We start from the raw sequence: 22,470 nt of genomic DNA on the forward strand, positions 1-22,470 counted from the left end.
AGAATGAGACCATATTATATTTCTTATGTTGTCAACAAATCTCATGAAAAGACATAAACAAATAATAAATGCCTATTTGCAAAAAAAAAAAAGAATACAGAAAAGCACATCCTAGAGCAGTAAATGGCCACTTGTGAACCAACTGTGTATTAATCCACCGCTAAAAATAGTCCCCCACAAATGAACCATTTTGTTCCTAAAACTATACATTTGTGCATTAGATATGTATGCCTCTTAACAGACAGGGCAGGGAAGTCAAAAAGTCTTGAGATATGCGCTTTGGGTAGTCAAAAAGGGCAAAATGAACAACATTCACATCCTTTTGGCTTCCATTCAATGTGACCAGAAGGTTGATGAAATTATTTTCTGGTGGCAAAGCAAATTTACATCTATGCATTGCGTTTTTAAATGCAAAGGAAAGAGTTTCCATTTTTAGTAGGGCCGTTCTCATCTAAATGTGGCCTTAAAGTAGTTAAAAATAGCCTGCCTGGAAACCTCTCTGACAACAAGCAATGTAAAGTAAGATGCATTTTTAAATGTGGAGAGGTACACACATTTGGTTTCCCAGAAAGCCAGAGGCTGTGTTGTATTAAGTTGCTGTGAGCTCACCACTTAAAGCAGAGGTCTCTCCTCTGTGCTGCTGCCTGCATGTCCGCAACTCCCTGTACCAAATAGGAGCGTGAAAGTCAAGAGCACTCACTCTGAAGTAAAATGCAGGGATGTTTTGGTCCCCAGATTTTGCTGTGGAGTGAGTATACTGGACAGAAAAAACTGATGATTCAGATCTCCAACTTCAAGGGGCAGCTCAATATAACATCACATTTCTTGGTATTTATTATTAAGTGCCACACCAAGCACTGCCCACAAATACCTCCTCTGCAGGCAATAGTCACTTGATTGCATGCAGACTTTTGTGACTGTGCCCTAACACTTAACTGGTTTTGGTGTTTTTAATGAGATTTGTTGACAATAGAAAATACAAGAGAACACCTTAAAAATGTAAGCATTACGTAACAGCTATCAGGATTCACGCAACATGTTTCCTATTGTGTACAGTAAATTCTACAGTTTTCTTAATTCTTCTTGAATGAATCTGAGATAATTCTGTTAAGCCTTTGAAACCTGAGCAAATTAGCTTGATTTCTTTAAAAAACATGGGATGAAGGCAATGAGCAATAAGCGAAAAAATGACCCAAAAATTAGCAAGAAACTGGTAAAAAAGTACAAGAAAATTACCAGAGAATTTGTTTTAAAAAATGGGGAAATGGGGGAAAAAATGACAAAAAACTGACTTGGAAAAAGCATAAAAATGTATAATAATTCTGTAACCTAATTTTAAATATAATTATGGCAACTATAAACAGAGTTTTTACCCTAGCTTTTTTCTTTTTTTCCTAGACATGTTTCCCTGAGTTTTTGAAATTTAATTTTCTAAATTTACTTATTTATTGCAATTTGTAGAAAATTTAGTTGCTTATTTACTTTTATCCCCCTTTAAAAAAAACAAAAAAAATCATACTGATTTGCTCAGGGTTCAGATGTCTTATTACTTGAAAAAGGTGTCAGAAAGCAGCACAATAAAGTTGATGCCGCTCCAGGTTTCAAAGGTTAACTCAGAAAAACAGCTGATTTTTTCATTAATCCTCTGTAAACATGTTCTATAGTAGTCTAGACAGTGAGTGGCCGATGCACTTCACACACTCTGCTGTTAGTGCCACTATTCCAGTGATTACTACATTCATTTAGAAACAGGACCATTTTGTTGCTTGTGTGTAAATTCCTTTTTGACCTTGGGAATTGTAGTTTTTACAAAATAATCTTAACTTAAGGTCCACTTACTAGTTTTTGCCACCATTTTAGCCAAAAAGCTAGTAGGTGAACCTTAAATTTGGATTATTTACTTGGACATTTTGTCATTGACGTGACTGTTGGCAAACTGTTAAGAAATTCTATATTGTGTGAGGTACACACACACACACACACACACACACACACACACACACACACACACACACAGTACGCTACAGAAATGAGTTGATCACAATTTGGTAGATATAAAAATAAATGCAGAGTAAACAGGCATGCACCAGCTTGCACAGATCCTGAAATATGACACACATGCACACACACACAGTACGCTACAGAAATGAGTTGATCAAAATTTGGTAGATATAAAAATAAATGCAGAGTAAACACACATGCACCAGCTTGCACAGATCCTGAAATATGACACACATGCACACACACTCGGACACAGCATTTCAAACAGACAGGACGATACCTGTTCAGTAGGAATGTCCCTGCGGCCACAGACTCAGCCCCTGACTCTGAGTCTCATCACTGACATCAGTTTGTGTTTTATGTGGATAAAATGCCCAACACACGTCCAGTGAGTTGAAACACAGAGCTGCATGAGAGCTGCTGACTGTAACACTGCGCAGGGTGACAGTCAGTAGGTTATGGAACATAGTCCTTGTCCTAGCGTGTCAGTGATCACTCAGTCTCTTCCTGAGGTCGTCTCATCTTTCCACGTCCCATAGGCATGCTCGCTAGTGCTAACGCTAACTAGGGTGTAGGGAAGGTGGCACTGTAATCGCCAGCTGCAGGCTGGAAAGTGAATCTATCACACAGTTTATCTAGTTTTACCTTCTGAAGGCAGGCTAGGCTATGATGATAGCATGTCTTCTGCTGCTACTAAAAGTTTAAAGAAACACTCCAGTGGTTTTGCAATTCCCCCCTTTTATGTGTGTATTACTGTCAACAATTTTCCAAAGCATATTTAACACTTTTCGTTAGTTTTTTCTTCCCTTCAAGCAGCTGCTGTTTCAGTTGTTTTAAATACACTATGAAAATTAACCTGCAGAAGCATTAGCTTAACATAAGCTTGCTGTTTTGTTGTTGTTGTTTGCTTTTGTAAAATTACATTGCCATGACATGTTGGTATATTTTACAGAATAAGTCTGTTGATATTTTATATTTTTCTTGCAGTCTTTCATTCCCATGAAATGAAATGAAAGATCCAACACTAAAACACCAGATATAGATTAATCCACCACTTAAAATAGTCCCCCAAAAATGCAGTTTCTTTCTGTTGAGGTGAATTTAGCTTTTCTCCTGACGTGCCGCAGCTGACAGGCAGCTGTGACGCGTCTGACCAGCGCTGCTCATGTGGGCGGTGCTGACGCTCAACCCTGCTAACACGGGCCCCGCTGCTACATGATTTGCTTTGTGGTGATATTTCCGGCTTTAAGTACTCTGATGACACGAAAACTCAACTCACAAAGCCACTGTGGCCTTTAATGACGTGTGGGGTCAAAGTGCACCACCGATCGCGATTAATCAGCGTTATTTTTTTTAACACGTTATTTTTGGGCAAAAAATCCAATATGTTGCATCCCTGGTGGAAACCAATGATCTTGGAGCTGTGAGCCACATGCTGTAGGGAAATCAGGAAGTATTAAGAGACGGACTGAAAAGCTCTTGGTTCGGGTCTTTTCATGGCATTTACTGACAATAATAAAAAATAAAATACTATGATGGGCTACAGCAAGCTTAATGTTGCTTCAAGATTTTAAGTGTAATGAAAACAAGTGTAACCAGCGGCTGCCTGGAACGTGGGAAATCATTCCAAATCAAATGGAAAATTGTACACAGTCATGTTTAGTAAGTGGGATCTGTAGTTCATGAGATAAAACATGACTACAGACTGGTTGTTTTGAGTTTAAAAGGGTTTTTGAGAGCTGAGGGCGGGGAAATAATACTGCATCCAGCGCCCCAACCTCTCACAGAAGCAGTGGAACTTTTTGCTTTGGTACCCAAATGTCTCCTCAGTTTCCATGTCTTGTCCCTCACTCCTTTCTTACGTGCTCACATGTCTAATCCCAGAAGCTAAAGGTGGAGGGCTGGGTGAGGTTGGTGGTAGTGAGGAGAAGTTTTGGAGGAAAATGCAGAGCTAAGTGTCAGCGCTCTCTCCCGTAGCTATAGGTCGATGCCTTTGACCAGCGAGGCTTCCATTGTGATGGGGAAGTCGTGGAGCGTCTCCAGGACTCCGATGAGGGCATTGACAGTGGTGCGGTCTCTGAGCAGGGCTGTGTCTTCGTACATCCGCTGGATCACTGGGCACTCCACCAGCAGGGGGAGCCACTGGGTTAGCAGCCGGTCTCTGCAGAACAAATGGTAAAATGCTTCATCAGGACATACTAACCCTTCACAGGTATGCGGCGCTGATTGTTAAGTTGTGCACTCTGAAAGTAACAGCAACATTTCTCCTCATAATTAAAAGGAGGTGTGAGGTTTTTCAAAGTCACTTTTTAATCACATTTAGAGTGATATTTGTGAACTTTGTCAGATTTATTATTTTGTATAAAAAATGTTTAAATGTTTAATCTAAATGTTATACATAAATGTTAAATATTGAATCTTACATTTAAATGTTATAAGTTAAATCCAAATGCTAAATCTTACATTCAAATCTTAAATTTAAATTTTATGTTATATCTACATATTAAATCTTAAATTTAAATGTTATATGTAAACTCTGAATGTTAAATCTAAATTTTAATATTAAATCTAATATCTAAATGTTGTGTTTAACCTAAATGTTAAATCTACATTTAAAAATTTAAATGATGTTATATCTAAATATTAAATTTGAAATTTAAATGTCATATGTTAACTCTTCATTTTAAATGTTAAATCTTGTATCTAAATGTTGTGTTTAATCAAAAGATTAAATCCTAAATCCTTAACCTATATGTTATATGTCAAATGTAAATGTTAAATTATAATGGTATATGTTAAATCAATCAGTCAGACTGTATTTATATAGCACTTTTCATACAAGCAAAACTGTAACACAAGCATCTGAAAAAACAAGACTTTGTATTTAATTAAAGAGCTAAAATAATAGTACTCGTTAAAACCAGGAACTGTTAATCTTAAATCTAAATGTAACATTTTACATCTAAGTGTTATATTTGAATGTTAAATGTTAAATCTATACATTTAAATATTTAATCTTAAATCTAAATGTTAAGATATATCTAAATGTACTATGCTAAATCTAAATTTCAAATCTAAACATTACATCTGAATGTTATATCCAAGTTTTATATGTGAAATCTTGATGTTCAATCTTGAACCTAAACTCTAAATGTTAATAGTTATATCCATTTATTAGATCTTAAATGTTAGACATTAAATATTTAATCTTAAATCTAAACGTTTGAATGTAATTGTTAAATATTAAATCATAATCTTAAGAGTTACATCTACATCATGATTCTAAATGTTATGTTAAACATAAATGTTAAATCTTGAATGTCTCGACTTTTGCTATTTTTTAATAGTGATTGTTTTAGTTTATTTCATTTAGTAACGATTTTACCTTGAACGTGAAATCTTTTTTCTCTTTTATTATGTTTTTATATTTAATTCCCCTGTTGTATGACATGTGCTACACAAATAAAGCTGCCTTGCCTGCCTAAATTTGAATGCGTCATGTCAAATCTAGATGTTAAATGTCAAATGTTAAATCTAAATTTTACATTCAAGTGTTAAATTTAAAAGTTTAATTTAATCTTGAATCTAAATGTTATATGTTATATCAAATGTTAAATCTAGATGTTAAATATTTAGTCTTAAATCTCAATGTTAAGTTATATTTTAATGTAATGTTAAATCTAATTATTATGTTAAACTGAATTTTTAAATGTTATATCTATATGTAATGTCAAATCTAATTGTTAATTGTTATATGATAAATCTTAATGTTAAATGTTAAGTCTTAAAGTTATACGTTAAATGTTAAGTCTTAAAGTTATATTTTTAATATTTAATCTTAAATGTAGATGTTATATGTATCTAAATGTTATATCTACTTGTTAAATATTAAATGTTAAATCTAGACATTACAGTGAAAATCTAATTGTTAAATGTTACATCAAAATGTTATGTTAAATCTAATTGTTAAATGTTCTAACCTAAATGTTAAATCTTACATTTAAATGTTATATGTTAAATGTTATATCTGAATGTTAAATCTAAATTTTAGATGTTATATCCAATTTTTAAATATTAAATGTTGCGACAAAATGTTGTATAAGTTATATCTAAATGTAATATGTTAAATCTAAATATTACATCTAAGCGTTAAATCTAAATATTAAGTGTTAAATCTAATTGTTAAATATTACATCTAAATGTTACATATTATATCTACATATATCTACATTACAATGTTAAATCTTAAATGTCTGCACTTTTGCAATTTTTAATAGTGAATTTTTTATTTTATTTTTTAAAAATAATTTAGTGATTGATTTGACCTTGTATATATCTCTTTTCTCTTTTATTGTAAATCTGGGTCTTTTATTATGCTTTTATATTTTATTACTCTGTAAAGCACATTTTATTAACCTGTTGTATGAAATGTGCTATACAAATAAAGCTGCATTGCCTGCCTAAATCTAAATGTCCTATGTTAAATCTTAATGTTGAATCTTAAATCTACATGGTTAATCTTAAATCCAAATGTTTTATGGTAAATCTAAATATTACATCTAAATGACAGAATAATAACACCGACATGTCAAAGGCAGGTGGATGGCAGTGTACCTGGCTCCGAGGCAGACCAGCAGCTGGAACTTCCCATCCTTGCCAATGTTCCTGGGGGTGGAGTTGATGGCGTTGACATAGCGACAGAGTGATTGACAGGTCATCCCCAGAGGCTCCGTCGTCTCCTGAAGGTCCCCCATCTGGTCAGCTGACTCCATGTAGGCAACAGCCTTCTCTGCAGAGGGACGAAGGACATGTTTCCTTCACACTGGTGTCTCACACACACTTTGCTGTTAGCAGAGAGCTCACAGCATATATCACAACTTTCTACATTTTTTTTGTACTAAAATAAAATAATCATCAGTTATGCAACTCCTTCCCTTTTTGCCTTTTCTAAAAGCTGAAGCAGACATTGAACAGATTGTCTAATAACAAAAAATACACCTGACAAAAAAGACAAAAATGTACATAGATGGATACTCCTTAAGCCTTGCAACATCACTTTTCTTGTGCTGCAATTTCATTCAAAAACATGGGAAAAACGGCAAAAAGGCAACTTGGTAGAAAATGTTCGACAAATTGCAAAAAATTAGTTTAGTTTAGAAAATTATTTTAAAAGCTAGGGAAAAACTATATAATTAATAAAAATTATTTATTTAATTTTTAAATAATTTAAAGCACTTTTCAGGTCATTTCATTTCTTTTTTTTAAAAAACTAATTCTCTGGTAAATTTCTTACACTTTCTTGCTAATTTTTGGGTCATTTCTTCTTCTTCCTCTTTGCTCATTACCTTATTCCCAAATTTTTGAAAATAACTTAGCCAAATTTGCACAAGTTTCAAATGTTTAATAAAAACTGGTTTAACAAATCAAAATCTGTTTAAAAAAAGGGTGAAACAAAACATTATAAACACATTATTTCCCCATAAATCCCCTCTAATGGGCCAAATTAAACGGTTTATCCTGTCAGCAGCAGGGGGCAGCGTCCCTCCACACTCACCCACAAAGTCCCACACAAACACCGTCTTCTGGAAGAGCCGAGAGGACTTGAAGCCATGATGGAAGAACTGTTCCAGAGCTGCCACCAAACTGTTCTCTCCACACAGCAGGACGGTCAGACTGCCTCTCTGCAGACATAGAACACACAAAACACATCAGTAGGATGCGGATTTTTCTGTACATAAACTCTACCTGTACCTGGTATTTAAAGTTACGGCTGGTCTACATCCTTTAGATTGTGTGGAAACAAGCTGTAAACACATTATTGACATATCACCTTTAACCCTTTGAAACCCGGAGTGAAAACATTTTTGTTGTGCTGCTTACAGACGCCTTTCACAAGTATTCGAACCTTTGATTGAATTAGTGATTTCTTTTTTTTCTTTCAAAAACTTGGGGAGAAAAGGCTTTGAGTAACTCGGTGAGAAATGACCCACAAATTGTAAGAAAGCAGTAGATTTAGCAAATAATTTTTAAAAAACTTGAGAAAAATGTCAAGCAAAAAGGGAAAAAAAAGCTTTGGAAAAACCTAAATTTCTAAACCTAAAATCTAAATTTATCAAGATTACATATTCAAAATTATGATTTTTAAATTTTAAGCATTTTTCATAGGTCATTCCTTTTTTTTTTTAACTTACTTTTTGTCTTTTCTTTATTTCATTCTTTTTTTTTTAACAGAAGGTTTCAAAGGGTTAAGTCACCTGCATCTATAACAAGATAATTTTATGTAACTAATGTACTCAGGTTACATATTTTCTACTCATGATCACACATATGTATAGATGTTATTCATACTATTATAGAGACAACCCTCAGATTGCACAAACTGAAATAGTGAAAATACACTCAACGGAAACAAATTAATTAATTTCCAAAAAAACTGAAATGGAAACACTTTTTTTTGTCTTTTATAGGTCACATGATGCTATGACTATGTGCTTGTCGTTAGGAACTGGCTCCCTCATGATGCAGCAGGAGCTACAAGAGCTGTTACTGCATCATTTAACTCTACTCCACAATTCCTCTATGAAACATGGACTATCACCTCCCAGAAATCCCTCATACATGGCCGCTTCTACGTTTAAGGGGCTCGCCTTTCCATTATGGCTCCATAACACACCTATATGGCCTTGGATTGGAAATAATGACGGCTAGTGTGGTGGCTGCAATAGAAATAAAGCTGCTAATGTTTTGAACATCCATCACCATGCTTCTTGGAATGTTATCACCAGAGGAGAAGTCTCAGAACATCACTCAGTGGAAACACAGTCATCTCACAATTTGTGTTTTATTGTCATTTCTAAAACATTGCTTAGTTTTGCGCAAATCTGTAATGAAAACTCTGGCACATTTTGAGCCACATAACTACATGAAACAACAGTAGTCCACTTCATGGCCTCTTCCTCCCCTCTCTTTCCTTCAGAGAGCACTTAGTGTGCAGCCTGAGCCCTGAGCTGTGGCTGCAGGACTATTAGACCATTAGAGTGGCCATCAAACACCACTTTACTGACTACAACATCATGAACGCAGGCAGCGGATAGAGACGAACAGTTATATCACCAAATGTTCAGAGAGAGTACAGCCGTGATTAAGCGACTAAAAAATGACCTCATTCATTACTGGTCCCTCACCTCTTTCTCCGGCTTGTGGAAGTGTTTGACGATGTTGTTCACAGCCTCCCCAATGGCCTCTTGGATTTGGGCTGAGGTCGGTTCTGGAATCAAGAAAACATCAAGACATAAACACAGTGTCATTAACAAGCCAACATTACAAGCTTCCTCTGACTGGTGCATTATATTGTTCACAGGACACTGAGTTTTGAAATATTCAGTCTGAAGTCTCCAGTGTTTAATTATTATCAATCAATAAACTGAAACATTTCATAAAGTGCTTAAACAGACAAATTTATTACTAAAATTAGAATTAACATTCTGGATTAATGACTTCAAAATTTTCAAAAAAGCCACATAAAGAAAAAATATGAAAAAGAAAAAGAGGAGGGTTATTCTGTGCAGTGATATGATTGGTGGATGAAGTTTGGTGGAGAGAAAATAGTTCCTACATGAAACTTTAAACTCCCTTTAATTGTTATTTTCTTCTGTAAATAAACTCTACTTCAACCGTTGTGAGTCAACAGTTATAAGGTCTGGAAATCCCATGATGCATGTGAGTCCTGACAGATACTGACTGTGTCCTCGTCCTGACAGCGACGTGATGCTGATGCGTCTGGTCTGGGATGGCGAGCGCTGCAGCGGGGGTGTACGGCAGCCTCTCCCAGAATCCTCCTCTCCGCTGGGCACCACCAGCTCACCGATCAGGACCCTCTCCAGGCTTCCGTCGTCCACGCCCTTCCCAAGCCACCGACCACACGGGAACCTGGAGGGGACAGAGGCAACAAAGTGCTGCTTTCAGATGGATGTGTTTGTCTCATTGATTGACACATTACATCTATTCTCTCCGTCAGCACGCTGCAGATTCTTTCATCTCAGCAGTTCTCTGAGACCTGCTGGTACTAAAAAACTGCAATACATGACCCTAAACAACGCCTTAAAAAAAAAAATTGAAGTTGATAAAAATCACTTAAGATTTATATTTTAGAAACTTACAAAACTAAAAGGAAGTTGAAGGTTTCTGAACCTAAAAAGGTCGTTTTTGCAAAGAGAACTTTATCCAGGACTGATGCTGGACTTGACGTAGACTCTTTCTCTTCCTTATGGATATTTTTTTAAGTCTCTGCCTTTTCTGAAATGTTGTAGTGTTTTCTGAAACGTTACCATGTTTTCTGAAATGCTGTAGTGTTTTGGGAAATATGGTGTTTTGGAAAATGTTTTGTTTTGGGAAATACTGTAGTGTTTCCTGAACTGTTGGTCTGTTAGTAGTAAGTTTCATGGGAATTCATCTAAAGATTTTTGACACAGAACCATAAGTTTTAACTTCATAGTCGCTCTAGAGGAAAAGTCAGAGCTTTTTAAGGATATGAATAAACCTGAAATAAGTAATGAATGAATTTCTGTACAAAATGTCAAGGCCAATCATCAGTTTTTTGGTGAAATAATTCAGGCTGGACCAAATTTGTGGAGTGACCTACCATCGTCATTAGCTAAGCTACTAGGAACCAAAAAACAGCCTGCGCTCACCTGTAGGTGTGTCCTGTGATCTCATTGCGCACCATGACACAGTCCACCAGCCATTTAGCCAGGAGGCCGGCGTTATCGTGACCCAGCTGTGCCGTGGTCAGCTTCCCCAGGTTCTGACACTAAACACACACAAACAGATAAAAGAGAAAATCTAGTTGATGCAATATGTTTTGAATAATATCAACTTGCAAAATCAAATCCTGCTTTCTGTACTTAAACAGTGTACAAGTACCTGATGCACAGAGGAACCGTTACTACTCAGGCAGTCTTAACATGAATATAAAAGTACCTACTTCCAGAGTTCATATTTCACTTTAACTCTTTCAGTTAACCCTTTGAAATCTGAGCAAATTGGCCTGATTTCTTTCATAAACGTGGAAAGAGGGCACTGAGAAACAACAGAAGAAATGACCCAAAAACTTTGCAAGAAATTAATAAAAAAAAAACAAGGCAAACACGACTTTGAAAATGTGCTTTAAAAAATAGAATACTTCTGTAACATATTTTTAAATATGCAATATGAACATTTTGAGCTTTTTTCTTTTTCCCTTGACAGTGTTCCCTAACTTTTAAAAAAAAAATTTTTCTAAATCTACTAATTTCTTGGAATTTGTAAAACATTCATACCCAAAGTGCCCATTGCTTTTTATCACGTTTTTGAAATAAATTGCACCAATTCACTCAGAGTTCAAAGGTTTAAATATTATGAAAGGAGTCTGAATGCAGCACAAAAAAGTGAGGTCGCTCCAGGTTTTAAAGGGTCAGGTGTGATCTTTCAGTTAGTTCAATTTAACTGTGTTACTAAAATGAAGAAGAATTAGTCAAATTAAGTCTTTAATCCTTTTTAATCTTTTGAAATTTAAGGAAATTGGTTTAATTTCTTGCAAAAATGAGTAGACAGCAATGAGTGACTAAGACAAAAAGCCCCAAAATGAGCACAAAATTAGGAAAGGAAAGGTTAATAATAATAATAATAATAATAATAATACATTTATAATAATTAAAATAATTATCAATAATGTTCCTAGACATTTTTCTTTCTTTTCTTGTTTAAATTTACCCCTTTAAAAAAAATTCTGGTCTTTTTCCTGTTACGTTTTATTAATTTTTTGCAACTTATGGTACGGGAAGAAATCAAACCAATTTTCTCAAGGAACAAAGGGTTAAATTGCTTGTAAAAGGCATCCAAACGCGGCACAAGAAGAGTGCTGTTGATCCAGGCTTTAAAAGTTTATGGATACTTTCACAGAATTCACTAGGCTGGAATTTCCACACTTTGTAACTCAATAAGCTACATTTAACATTTATCTAACGTGTGATTTTTTTTCTATCAGGGTAACAGACTATGAGCCAGTCTAAAGTCAGCACAGCAATGGCTTTAGGGGAAACAACAGAGGCATTCCACAGACACAGATAACGGGACATGGATGAAGGGGAGCAGGGGCTTCCTCTGACCTTGAACAAGGCGGAGATGTGCGTGTGAGGCCTGAAAGCAGACTGAGGGACACGGAAACACTTATTAGGACAAAATGGATGGACAATCAAAAAGATGGCGTGCTGGTCTCAGAGCTCAAACAAGAATGACATGCATCATGCAGACAGAATGAAAACATCACCCGTGTCAACATGCACCTGAACAGACATGCAGGAGGGCAGCAGGACATCTGGGCCTGCATGGAGCGAGTTATGTCTCTAGAGGAGGGGCCCTGCTAACAATTATTGGTTCTGAAAAACGTTCTGAAAATAGTACGATGCAACCAATGCAATGTTTTAGTTACGTTTTTGGCGACAAGTCTTTTTATAGTTTCCAGAACGTTTTTTGTATAGTTTGGGTAACATTCTCTATAAATTTAAAAAAATGTTGCAAAATACTTTTTTTGTTTGTCTGTTTTTTTTTTTTGCTAACATATCACTTAAAATTGCATTTGCTTAAAATAATGCTCTTTAATCTCAATCCTCAATAACATATTCTAAATGTTCCTTTGTTCCTATGTAACATTGTGAGAATGTTGTTTTATTAAAAACATTCTGTGATCTGTCACCTCGCAACATCACCAAAACATTGTAAAAATGTTGCAGTTAAAACATAACATCTTATTCAGCATTTAACCTTATAGGATCATTATTTGAAATGATGAGCACCCCTAAAAGGTTCTTTGATCGTTAAATTAAAATATGTCTTTAAAACATTATTGCAACATGTAGGCAACGTTAGCTATGTTGTGGGAACATTCCTTGCTGGCTGGGTGGACTGATTTTACATCACCTGCGCTGGTCAGGGCAATTTTCTGACAAACAGACTAGTTAAGTAGTTTGAGCACTCTATTGATGTTCAGATTTTAGTAAGTCTGTCAAACCACTCATTTTTTAATCATAATTAATCTGAGAATTTCAATAGTAAATCTTTGTAAATTGCCTTTTTTAAATCATGTTTTCTGTTCCATTATTTAGCATTTTAAAACCTTCATATTTCCAAAGTGCAGCAATTCTTACCAGATTGTGTTGATTAGGAGTCAAATGACAGTAAAAAACTGAAGGGGACTAATATAAAGGGCACATGTCTGTAAAGGGGAGACTCGTGGGTACCCACAGAAACCATTTTTATTTAGATATCTTGAGGTCAAAGGTCAAGGGACCCCTGTGCAATGGCCATGCCGTTTTTCCATCACCAATATGTAGTCTAACTTTGGAGTGTTATTGACCCCCCTTCCTGACAACTTTCATCTGATACCAGTATCATCAATGTAGCTTTTAAACTCAGCTCAGTGCAGCCTCTTGAAGATGAGAATGTCTGCTGCTGATTAACATGATTAAAAAAGAGGCAAGGCAAGGCAGCTTTATTTGTATAGCACATTTCATACACAGGACAATTCAAAGGGCTTTACGAAGTAATAAAATATAAAAACATAATAAAAGATACAGATTTACAATAAAAGAGAAAGATAAGATATACAGGTTGAAATCAATTACTAAATAATTTTAAAAAAGTGCAGACAAGAGGTGCAAAGATAAAAAGATAATTTTTAAAAGATTTAAAATCAAGTTTAAAAATAAGTTGATAGTCAGCAGGTGGAGCAGGCAGTGTGAAAAAGGAACTTTTTTTTTTGGGCTTTCCCTTTAAAGTGATCAGAATCTGGGCTTGTCGAACCTCATCTGGGAGGTTATTCCAGGTTTGTGCTGCATGATAACAAAATGCTGCTTCACCATGTTTAGTTCTGACTCTTGGACGCTCAGTAGGTCGGCCCCTGATGTTCTGAGGGTCCTTGAGGGTTCATATGTCCCAAGCATGTCGGAGATATATTTTGGTGCTGAGCCACAGATTGATTTGTAGAAAAGCAGTGAGATTTTAAACTCAGTTCTCTGAGTGACAGGTAGCCAGTGTAAGGATTTTAGGACTGCAGTTATGTGGTCATATATCCTAGTTTTTGTCAGGAGTCTCGCAGCAGCCTTCTAAATAAGCTCAAGTTGCCAACAGCTTGTTTTGAAGGGCCTACAAACAGACCATTGCAGTATTCTAACCTACTAGAAATAAAGCCATGGGTGAGCCTTTCAAGGTCTTGCTGTGACATTATTCCTCTGACTATGGCAATGTTATTAAATGATAATAGGCAGATGAAGTTACTGATTTGATGTGACTGTGAAAATTTAAATCAGAGTACAGGATAACCCCGAGGTTTCATGTTTTACTCTGAGTTATGAGAGAGAGGGATTCAAGGTGAGTGTGGACACTCTGCCTTTCTTTCTTTAGACAATGATGTTGGTCTTATCCCTATTGAGTTTGAGAACATTTTGATGCATCCAATCATTGATTTGCCCAATACAGTGACATAGATGTTCTACAGGTTCATAATCACCTGGTGAAAGTGATATGTATATTTGTGTCATCTGCATAATTGTGGTAGGCTACTTTGTTATTTTGCATAATCTGGCCTAATGGAAGCATATAGAGATTAAACAAGAGGGGTCCCAAAATGGACCCCTGTGGGACCCCACTTGTCATAGTCATCTTCTCTGACTTACAATTTCCTATTGAGGCAAAGCACTTCCTGTCATGAAGATATGGCTTAAACCATTTAAGGACAGTGCCAGAGTCCGACCCAGTTTTCCAGTCTTTCTAATAAAATTGCATGGTCCACTGTGTCAAAGGCAGCACTTAGATCCAGTAGCACTAAAATAGAAACTTTGCTGGAATCGGTGTTAAGGCAGATGTCATTTATTACCGTTATGAGTGCAGTCTCAGTACTGTGATGGGGCCAAAAACCTGACTGAAAGTTATCATAGCAATTCTATAGTTTTAAATAGTTGCTAAGCTGCTGGTGGACAACTTTTTCAATAACTTTACTGAAAATCGAAAGTTTGAATCGGCAAATAGTTGTTCAGTACAGTGGCATCCAGGCTGCGCTTCTTTAGGAGAGGCTTGATGACTGCAGTTTTCAAAGCATTTGGAAAAGTGCCAGATTGGAGAGACAGATTAACTATAAGAGTGAGCTGTTTTACCAGACTGCTCAGAACAGTTTTAAAGAAGCTAGTGGATAAAACATCAAGGCAGCAGGTGGAGGAAGTGAGACAGGAGATAATTTCTTCCAGTGATTTGTCACTGATGACCTTAAATTGTTCCATACTTAGTAAGTTGCCTTGGGAAGCCTGCAGTGATGGCACATTATTATTTTTCATTATTCTTTGTCTTCAGATTCTCCTCTCCTGGTGTCAATGGCCCCCACATGCTCGATGACCTGTTTGATTCCAGGGTGGTTTGACAGTTCCTGGGAAAGAAGTCCAGTCATGTCACTGACCTCAGCACTTGGATAGCTGCATGTGATGATCCTCTTATTACTTACAGCACTGATAGCACCGTCTCCCAGAAGAAGGATTTCTCTCACCCTCACCTCTGGCACAGATCCTTTGTCCTTGAGTGGCTTGTGCTTCTTCTTCTGTATGCCACAGCAAATTTCATGTTTCCCCTTGTGAATCTGAACATTTTTAATTCCCGGCTTTCCATTCAGAAAATTGCTCTCTGGCTCGTTCACAATTAGTTCAGACAACGGTTGGTATTTGTTTCTTAGTTGTATGCCTGGCGATGCTGTAATTCTTCCTGTGACACCGACGTTTGTTTTTCTAATTCTGTTCGGTTTTGGCTCAGCACCAAGTGTATGTCAGGCGGAAGCGATATCAGTCTGTTCGGGTGCCGTTCTAGCAAGTTTCAGGAAAGACACTGTGTCATCCAGGTTTAAAATATTTGAGGTAGACTTAGATGTCTTAGCATTGGATGTTATTGGGAGTGTCTCATGAAGTCTTTCTGCTTCATGTGTAAAAATCCGTAGCAATCTGTAGCACAGTGATTTCCTGTAGATATTTCCAGCAGTTCTGGCATGATGTGCCTATTGTTGATTTTACAGGATTCAACGAATTCTTGTCACACGGGTTCTGTTCATACTGCAGCTCCTGCAGGTTGGAGCCATCCCTTGCCATGACTCTGTGTCAATACATGTAGTTTCTTCTGAAGAAAAAATAGATAATCCCGATATAAAAAGGTCAAAGATTATCCTCCAAATGATTTAATCGTTGTAGGAAACCTCCTTGAACGTGTTGGAGTTTGTGACAAGAAGGAAAAAAAGGAAAAAAATCGGAAAAATAAAAGCTAAGCAGAGAGCAAGCAAGAAGAGCGTCTGCACTGTAGTAGATGCATTATGTACGGACCTTAATCGCATCACGACTAACACGTTAATGCTGACAGGCTGAGTTTTTATGTCATAATTAAGACAAGCAGCCAACTGACCTCCCAAATGTTAGAGAAACTGCCTTTTTTAGAAAAATTGTTTTTTTGTTGGTGTGTCTTTTTAACTTAGGACTTAAGAGCAAACACAACAATTCCCCTGCAGGGTTTATTGTTATGATTCAAGGATTCACTTGTGTCTTTCTGGGCGGCACGGTGGAGTTGTGGTTTGCACTGTTGCCTCACAGCCTGGTTCGATCCCGGGTTGGAACGGGGTTCGGACCGTGGGCGGGGGCCTTTCTGTGCGGAGTTTGCATGTTCTCCCCGTGTCTGCGTGGGTTCTCTCCGGGGTCTCCAGCTCCCTCCCACAGTCCAAAGACATGCAGCTCAGGTTGACTGGTGACTCTAAATTGCCCTTAGGTGTGACTGTGAGCGTGTATGGTTGTCTGTCTATATGTGTCGGCCCTGTGATAGTCTGGCGACCTGTCCAGGGTGTACCCCGCCTTCTGCCCAATGACAGATGGGATTGGCTCCGTCCCCCCCGCGGCCCTTACGAGGACGAGCGGTTACAGAAAATGACTGACTGACTGACTTTGGTCTTTATTGTGTATTGTTTGATTTTTGGGTGATGCTCAACATAATTATTATTTGAGAAGCATGCAATACACAAGATACCTTACTTAAATATATAATTGTAAGTATACTGCATACTAGTAAAATGACAGCTGGAAATCTATTTATTTACTCTGGCTTTTCATTAATGTGATTCTTGTAATTATTATTTTATGTCAATTCTCGCATTTTAACTATTCTTACTGGTCTCTGTACTTTTTAACTTCACATTTATATGTTGATTTTCACTGCCTGCATGTGGATTGATCTTATTGTCTTTTTATTTTTCTTTAAAGCTGCATCCTTTGGATGAAAAGTGCTCAATGAATAAAGTTTCTTATGATTATGATTTTATTTTTTATTTATTTTCTATTTAGGTAGGCCTAAGTATGTATATTAGTGTATGTGCCACAGTCTATCCACCATGCAGTAATCCTGAATGACCCGTTAATGAAACTAAAACTCCCTGCATGTCATTAAATGTGCGTGCGGCGAGCATGCAGAGTGTGATGATGTCACAGTGACAAAGGAGCTAAACAGAGAGTGGAACTGACACACAAAAATCCGACATCCCCCACACTGCACCTCACTTCACAACAAACCACACTGACTGACTGTCTGCTCGGCTCCTAAGGGGTCAGAAGTCACACTACTCACGTCGAAGGTCATCTCCAGCACGTTCTTGGGGATTTGCATGATGCCCGAATCTCCCAGTTCTCCTGACACACACACCCAGGGGTTGGAGGTGGTCATGGCGTTGCTCAGCTTCTTGATTGGAATGATGACGACTCGGTACGGGATCACTGCAGGGGCGAACCACACGTCAGCACCGGAACAGAGATGTAAACACTAACATGCTAATTAGGCTCAATGTAGGTTATCTAAGTGGGTCAGTTTGTTTATGATCTGCAGCAGAGAGGAAACACAAGACTTCAAAGCATCACCTGTGGCTGCAAACACACACACACACACACACACACACACACACACACACACACACACAGTCTGCAGTGTGTGTTCATGTGTCTAAATGAGAGGCTCAGCTGCTCTGTCAGCTGAATAATACATAGTGTTTGAAATCGCAATAAAAATAAAGTGATTCATACTGGGAATTGTTTTTGTACTTTTAATATAAGAACACATACCTTTAACACCGTTAACATAAGGTGCCAGAGTGCATAAAACAGCATCAAAATACTGCTTGTTGATCAAAAAAGTGACAGTGTAGGATCCTCCACACCCTCAACAGAGGTCCTAGTTAAGACCCTAATGTCCTAAAATCCTAGAAATGTCTTAAAACCCAAGACTCCTGAAATCCTAAAAACTTCCTAAAATCCGAGAAACGTCCTAAAATCCTGGAAACAACTTGACGTGTCCTAAAATGTTTGAAATGTCCTAAATTACGAGAAATGCCCAAAAATCCTAGTAACATCCTACAGTCCGAGAAACATGAGAAGCATCCTAGAAACAACCTAAAAGTGTCCGAAAATCCTATTCTGAGAAATGTCCTTAAATCCTAGAAATGTCCTTAAATCCTAGAAATGTCCTTAAATCCTAGAAATGTCCTTAAAGCCTAGAAAAGTCAGAGAAATGTCCTAAATCCTAAATCCTAGAAATGATCTAAAATCCAACAACTGTCCTGAAATCCAAGAATTGTCCTAAAATCCTTGAAACATCATAAAATCCTAGATAAGTTGTAAAATCCTAAAAATGTCCTATAACCCGACAAATGTCCTGAAATCTTTGGAACATCCTAAAATCCGACAAATGTTCCCAAAATCCTGAAATGTCCTAAGATCCTAGAGACATGTATGGGGCTGCTGCGACTGGCTCCTGGCCTATCATTGCCTGCTGTAAGGCTTTAGATGTTTGACAGGTGGGACAGGGTGCGTTATAGATGCCTAGAGGAGACAGTGAGGCGACGTTCCAGATTTTAAAAAGCTGCATCTTGTTTTCAACAAGATGTTTTCTGATAACGTATGAACACAGCCTGTACTTGTATTTAAGTCAGAGCTCAGGCTGTGATTGAACACTGGAGCTGGACTGTGACTCAAGAGAGGTCAGACGTCATGATGCAGCTGAGGGAGAAGAACTCACTGATGGTGGTGAAGACGCTGGTGAAGCAGAAGTAGTCGACAGCGTTGAGAGAGAGCAGGTGGAAGAGGAACTGCTCCTTCTCCTCCTCACAGCGCAGGAAGGCGTAACGCTTGTACAGCTTCCTGCGTACACAGCAGAGCACAGTGCAGCCAGGTCGGGGTTAAATACACTAAAGCATTACTTCAGAATATCATCATCTGCTCTTCAATCATCACTGTAACTACATGTTTGAAGAACGAGTCTGCATGTGTTAGACTTGTGGCTGGATAAGTGTTCATGTTGGGTCAGGTGCTGCTAATGAACAGCCCACGAGGTGCTAAAAACGAACAATTTCACCTATAAAGAGCACACAGCGTGCATGTGTGTGCTTTTTTTTTGTTTGTGTGTGTGTGTGTGTGTGAGTGTGGCAGATGACATGTGTGCTCACTTGGTTAAGGCTTGTCGGGACAGCAGCTGTTTGAGGTGCTGAGAGAGCAGCTTCTTCTCCAGGGAAAGACGGATCCAGGCTCTCGCTCGGCCCACATCTGTCTTTATCTCTGACATGCTCTGGATATGTCTGAGGACACACAGGACAGTGACGAGAAGCTCATCAAAAAAACAGGCACAAGAATCCATCTTCATCTCTCTCTTTCTCACTCACACACACACACTCACACACACACACACACACACACACACACACACACACACAGCAAGCACACAAGACACAGCTTCAGAAAGACGAGCGCTCATCTCTTTGATCACCTGTTTCTGTAATTCAGTGAGTAAATACATACCTCATATCCTGTATGAGGGACACCCGGAGAGACGGCATTGCTATGGAGCTGTCAGACTTCCTCCTCTCAGGGACATGGGGCACTGTTGAAGAGACACACAGGACATGATGGCTGTGTGAGCATCAGAAATGTGTGTTGCTTAAGGCAGGACAGGAGGACTGGGAAAAGACATGTCCTCTGGCCCAAACTCAAATTATAAATACCAGATACAAACTGCTACATCATAAAAAGCTATTCAGGACTGAGATTACACCTGTTAAATTACAGCATTTCAGTCCAAATATTCCAGACAACTGCATTAAAAGCAGTGAAGAAATTGGTTCTCTGTTTGATTGCATGTGGGAATGTCTGAAACTCCACATGTTCTGGAGAGACGTTCTTGAGCTGATTTCTAAATTGACAAAAAGTTTTCTTTCTGTTAAAGCCAAAGTATGGTTATTACATTTATGTCCTATAGATTTTCCAGCAAATGTCAAGAAACGCAAACTAGGCCAAACGTGTAATTGCATTAAGGACAGAGGGTCACAGTACTTATTTTAGTCAGTGGATTAAAGAGGTGCTCACAGTCTGGCATTCAGAAAAATGAATTTACATAGTAAGAGGCAAAATTGGGAATTGTTTTTTGACACCTTTCTTAGATTTTATGAATGACTTAACTGTGTAGATGCCAGTGACTAGATTAATAGGTTCTATCTCCAAGATAGCTTTTAACTTAGACAGACAGACAGATCAACTTTATTTATTATTATTTAAATATACACAACAATGTACACAGAACAAAATTTCGTTGCAACTGGCTCTGAATTAATAAAAAATTCAAAGAAAAACTAAATAAGAAACACTGTATATAAAAATAGAATAAATAATTAAATAAAATTGCACATATGCATAAATATATTGCACAATGGTGATTTCACAATTATGAGTAGTGAATTTTAAAAAAAAGTCAGAAAAAGAAATATACGTAGCACAGCAATACACAGTATCACAGCAGTAACTTATACTACTGCTAGAGTTAATAGGAAGAGAAAATTAGATGACGGCTGTTTTATACATTTTTATTTAGTCAAAGAATTATATTGTTTTTATCATTTGGTTTGAATGTATTATGGTATGTATGTAAGCACTGCTGTATAAATAGGTGTGTCTTTTTTCTCTCTTTTTTTATTCATTATTATTAATAATAATTATTATGTATCAATTATTATTATCTGTATAATAAGAAAATAACTATTAATACTAATATAATTATTGTTATTTTAATAATAATAATAATGATAAAGATGATGATGACTATTATTATTATTGTTGTTGTTGTTATTATTATTATTAATTTTTAACTTTTTATCTTTATCTATTATGATACATGTTTGGTTTACCTTTTACCAAGAAATATTTTCTTATGGATTTGACATTTGTGAATATTGGTTCTGTTTATTCCAAATGAACATAAAAATCCAACATAATTTGGAAAAAAAAAACAAAACAATAAAAGAATGCAGGATAGACAGTGCGCATATATGTGTGTGTGTGTGTGTGTGTGTGTGTGTGTGTGTGTGTGTGTGTGTGTGTGTGTGTGTGTGTGTGTGTTACCTGGTGACTCGGCCTGCTGCTCCTGCAGCTTGTCCTCTCTGGCCTGGTAGTGCAGCAGGTGGGACCACAGCGCTGACTTCCCCTGAGAGGAACACACACACAGACAGCTAATACACCCACTGATGAAGGAAAGATTATACACACACATAACGAGGATTTATCAGGCAATAACCCCTTAACCTCAATATCCATATATGATCATATAAACCTGATTAACCGCGGTGTGTTTATACGACAGCAGAGAGTCTGCGTGTCCTCAGATTTGCTTCTTTTTAAATCTGATTCAGAAATCTGGAGTGTGGTAGGTCTATGTGCTTCATATTTGTTTCCCTGATTGTTTTGTGTGTGTGTGTGTGTGTGTGTGTGTGTGTGTGTGTGTGTGTGTGTGCGCGCGCTGACCTGTTTGACCTGCAGCCCGTGGCTCCAGATCCTCTCCAGCAGGTCACACAGGCTGGCGATCAGAGTGTTCTCCTCAAGCCCCGTGATGTTGGCCTCGCCGTGGCCCAGCTCCACCGCCTCCCGGCCCATCTTCTCCACCAGCATACGCTTGGTCTGAACACACACACGCACGCACACAAATGCACAAACACACACTCTTAGAACAAGCAAAATATATGGATCACTATATGGAGTCTAGATTCTCCCTTCCATCCAGGAAGGGAGAATCTAGACTCTAATATTCACTTAATATTTATTTTTCCTCCTTCATCTTCCTCTGTTTTCTGTAAACAATAATATTGATAAAAATTGTAGAAAGTTGATTTTTTTTTTTTTCATTAATTAGAACATAGGTAAGCCTTTAAATATGGAAATCATTTTTTAAAGCCATATCGCCCTGCCCGAGCTGTGACTCATATCACTCCTGCTACACCCGTGACGGTCCCTGGCCTCAGTGGGGGGCGCTATAATAGATAATGAACATTTTTTGTACGTCAGGTGGAAATTCTTCATCACATGTTCCCAAAACTTGGAGAAAAGACATTTCTGA

The 22,470-nt window shown here is 37.4% G+C and overlaps 1 protein-coding gene across 6 annotated transcripts in view; it reads right to left on the reverse strand.

Moving 5' to 3' along the window:
- Nucleotides 1-2,142: 2,142 nt before the first annotated feature.
- The window catches only part of LOC121961297 (DENN domain-containing protein 5B-like), a 101,691-nt gene continuing 81,363 nt past the window's right edge, over nt 2,143-22,470 (reverse strand). For 3 of the 6 annotated variants that reach the window (XM_042511227.1, XM_042511228.1, XM_042511224.1), the window contains 13 exons: nt 21,882-22,034; nt 21,483-21,564; nt 19,890-19,971; nt 19,541-19,669; nt 19,114-19,235; nt 17,674-17,819; nt 12,147-12,188; nt 10,692-10,810; nt 9,743-9,930; nt 9,186-9,268; nt 7,556-7,682; nt 6,616-6,790; nt 2,143-4,162 (listed from right to left, as the gene is read on the reverse strand). In XM_042511227.1, the coding sequence (XP_042367161.1) occupies nt 3,979-4,162; nt 6,616-6,790; nt 7,556-7,682; nt 9,186-9,268; nt 9,743-9,930; nt 10,692-10,810; nt 12,147-12,188; nt 17,674-17,819; nt 19,114-19,235; nt 19,541-19,669; nt 19,890-19,971; nt 21,483-21,564; nt 21,882-22,034 (1,632 nt within the window). In that variant the 3' untranslated portion in view covers nt 2,143-3,978. The remainder of the gene's footprint in view (nt 4,163-6,615; nt 6,791-7,555; nt 7,683-9,185; nt 9,269-9,742; nt 9,931-10,691; nt 10,811-12,146; nt 12,189-17,673; nt 17,820-19,113; nt 19,236-19,540; nt 19,670-19,889; nt 19,972-21,482; nt 21,565-21,881; nt 22,035-22,470) is intronic. The other 3 variants (XM_042511230.1, XM_042511229.1, XM_042511226.1) reach the window with 1 other exon arrangement.

Source organism: Plectropomus leopardus, chromosome 22 (genome assembly GCF_008729295.1).
Source record: "Plectropomus leopardus isolate mb chromosome 22, YSFRI_Pleo_2.0, whole genome shotgun sequence".
In the NCBI taxonomy this organism is placed as follows: domain Eukaryota; kingdom Metazoa; phylum Chordata; class Actinopteri; order Perciformes; family Serranidae; genus Plectropomus; species Plectropomus leopardus.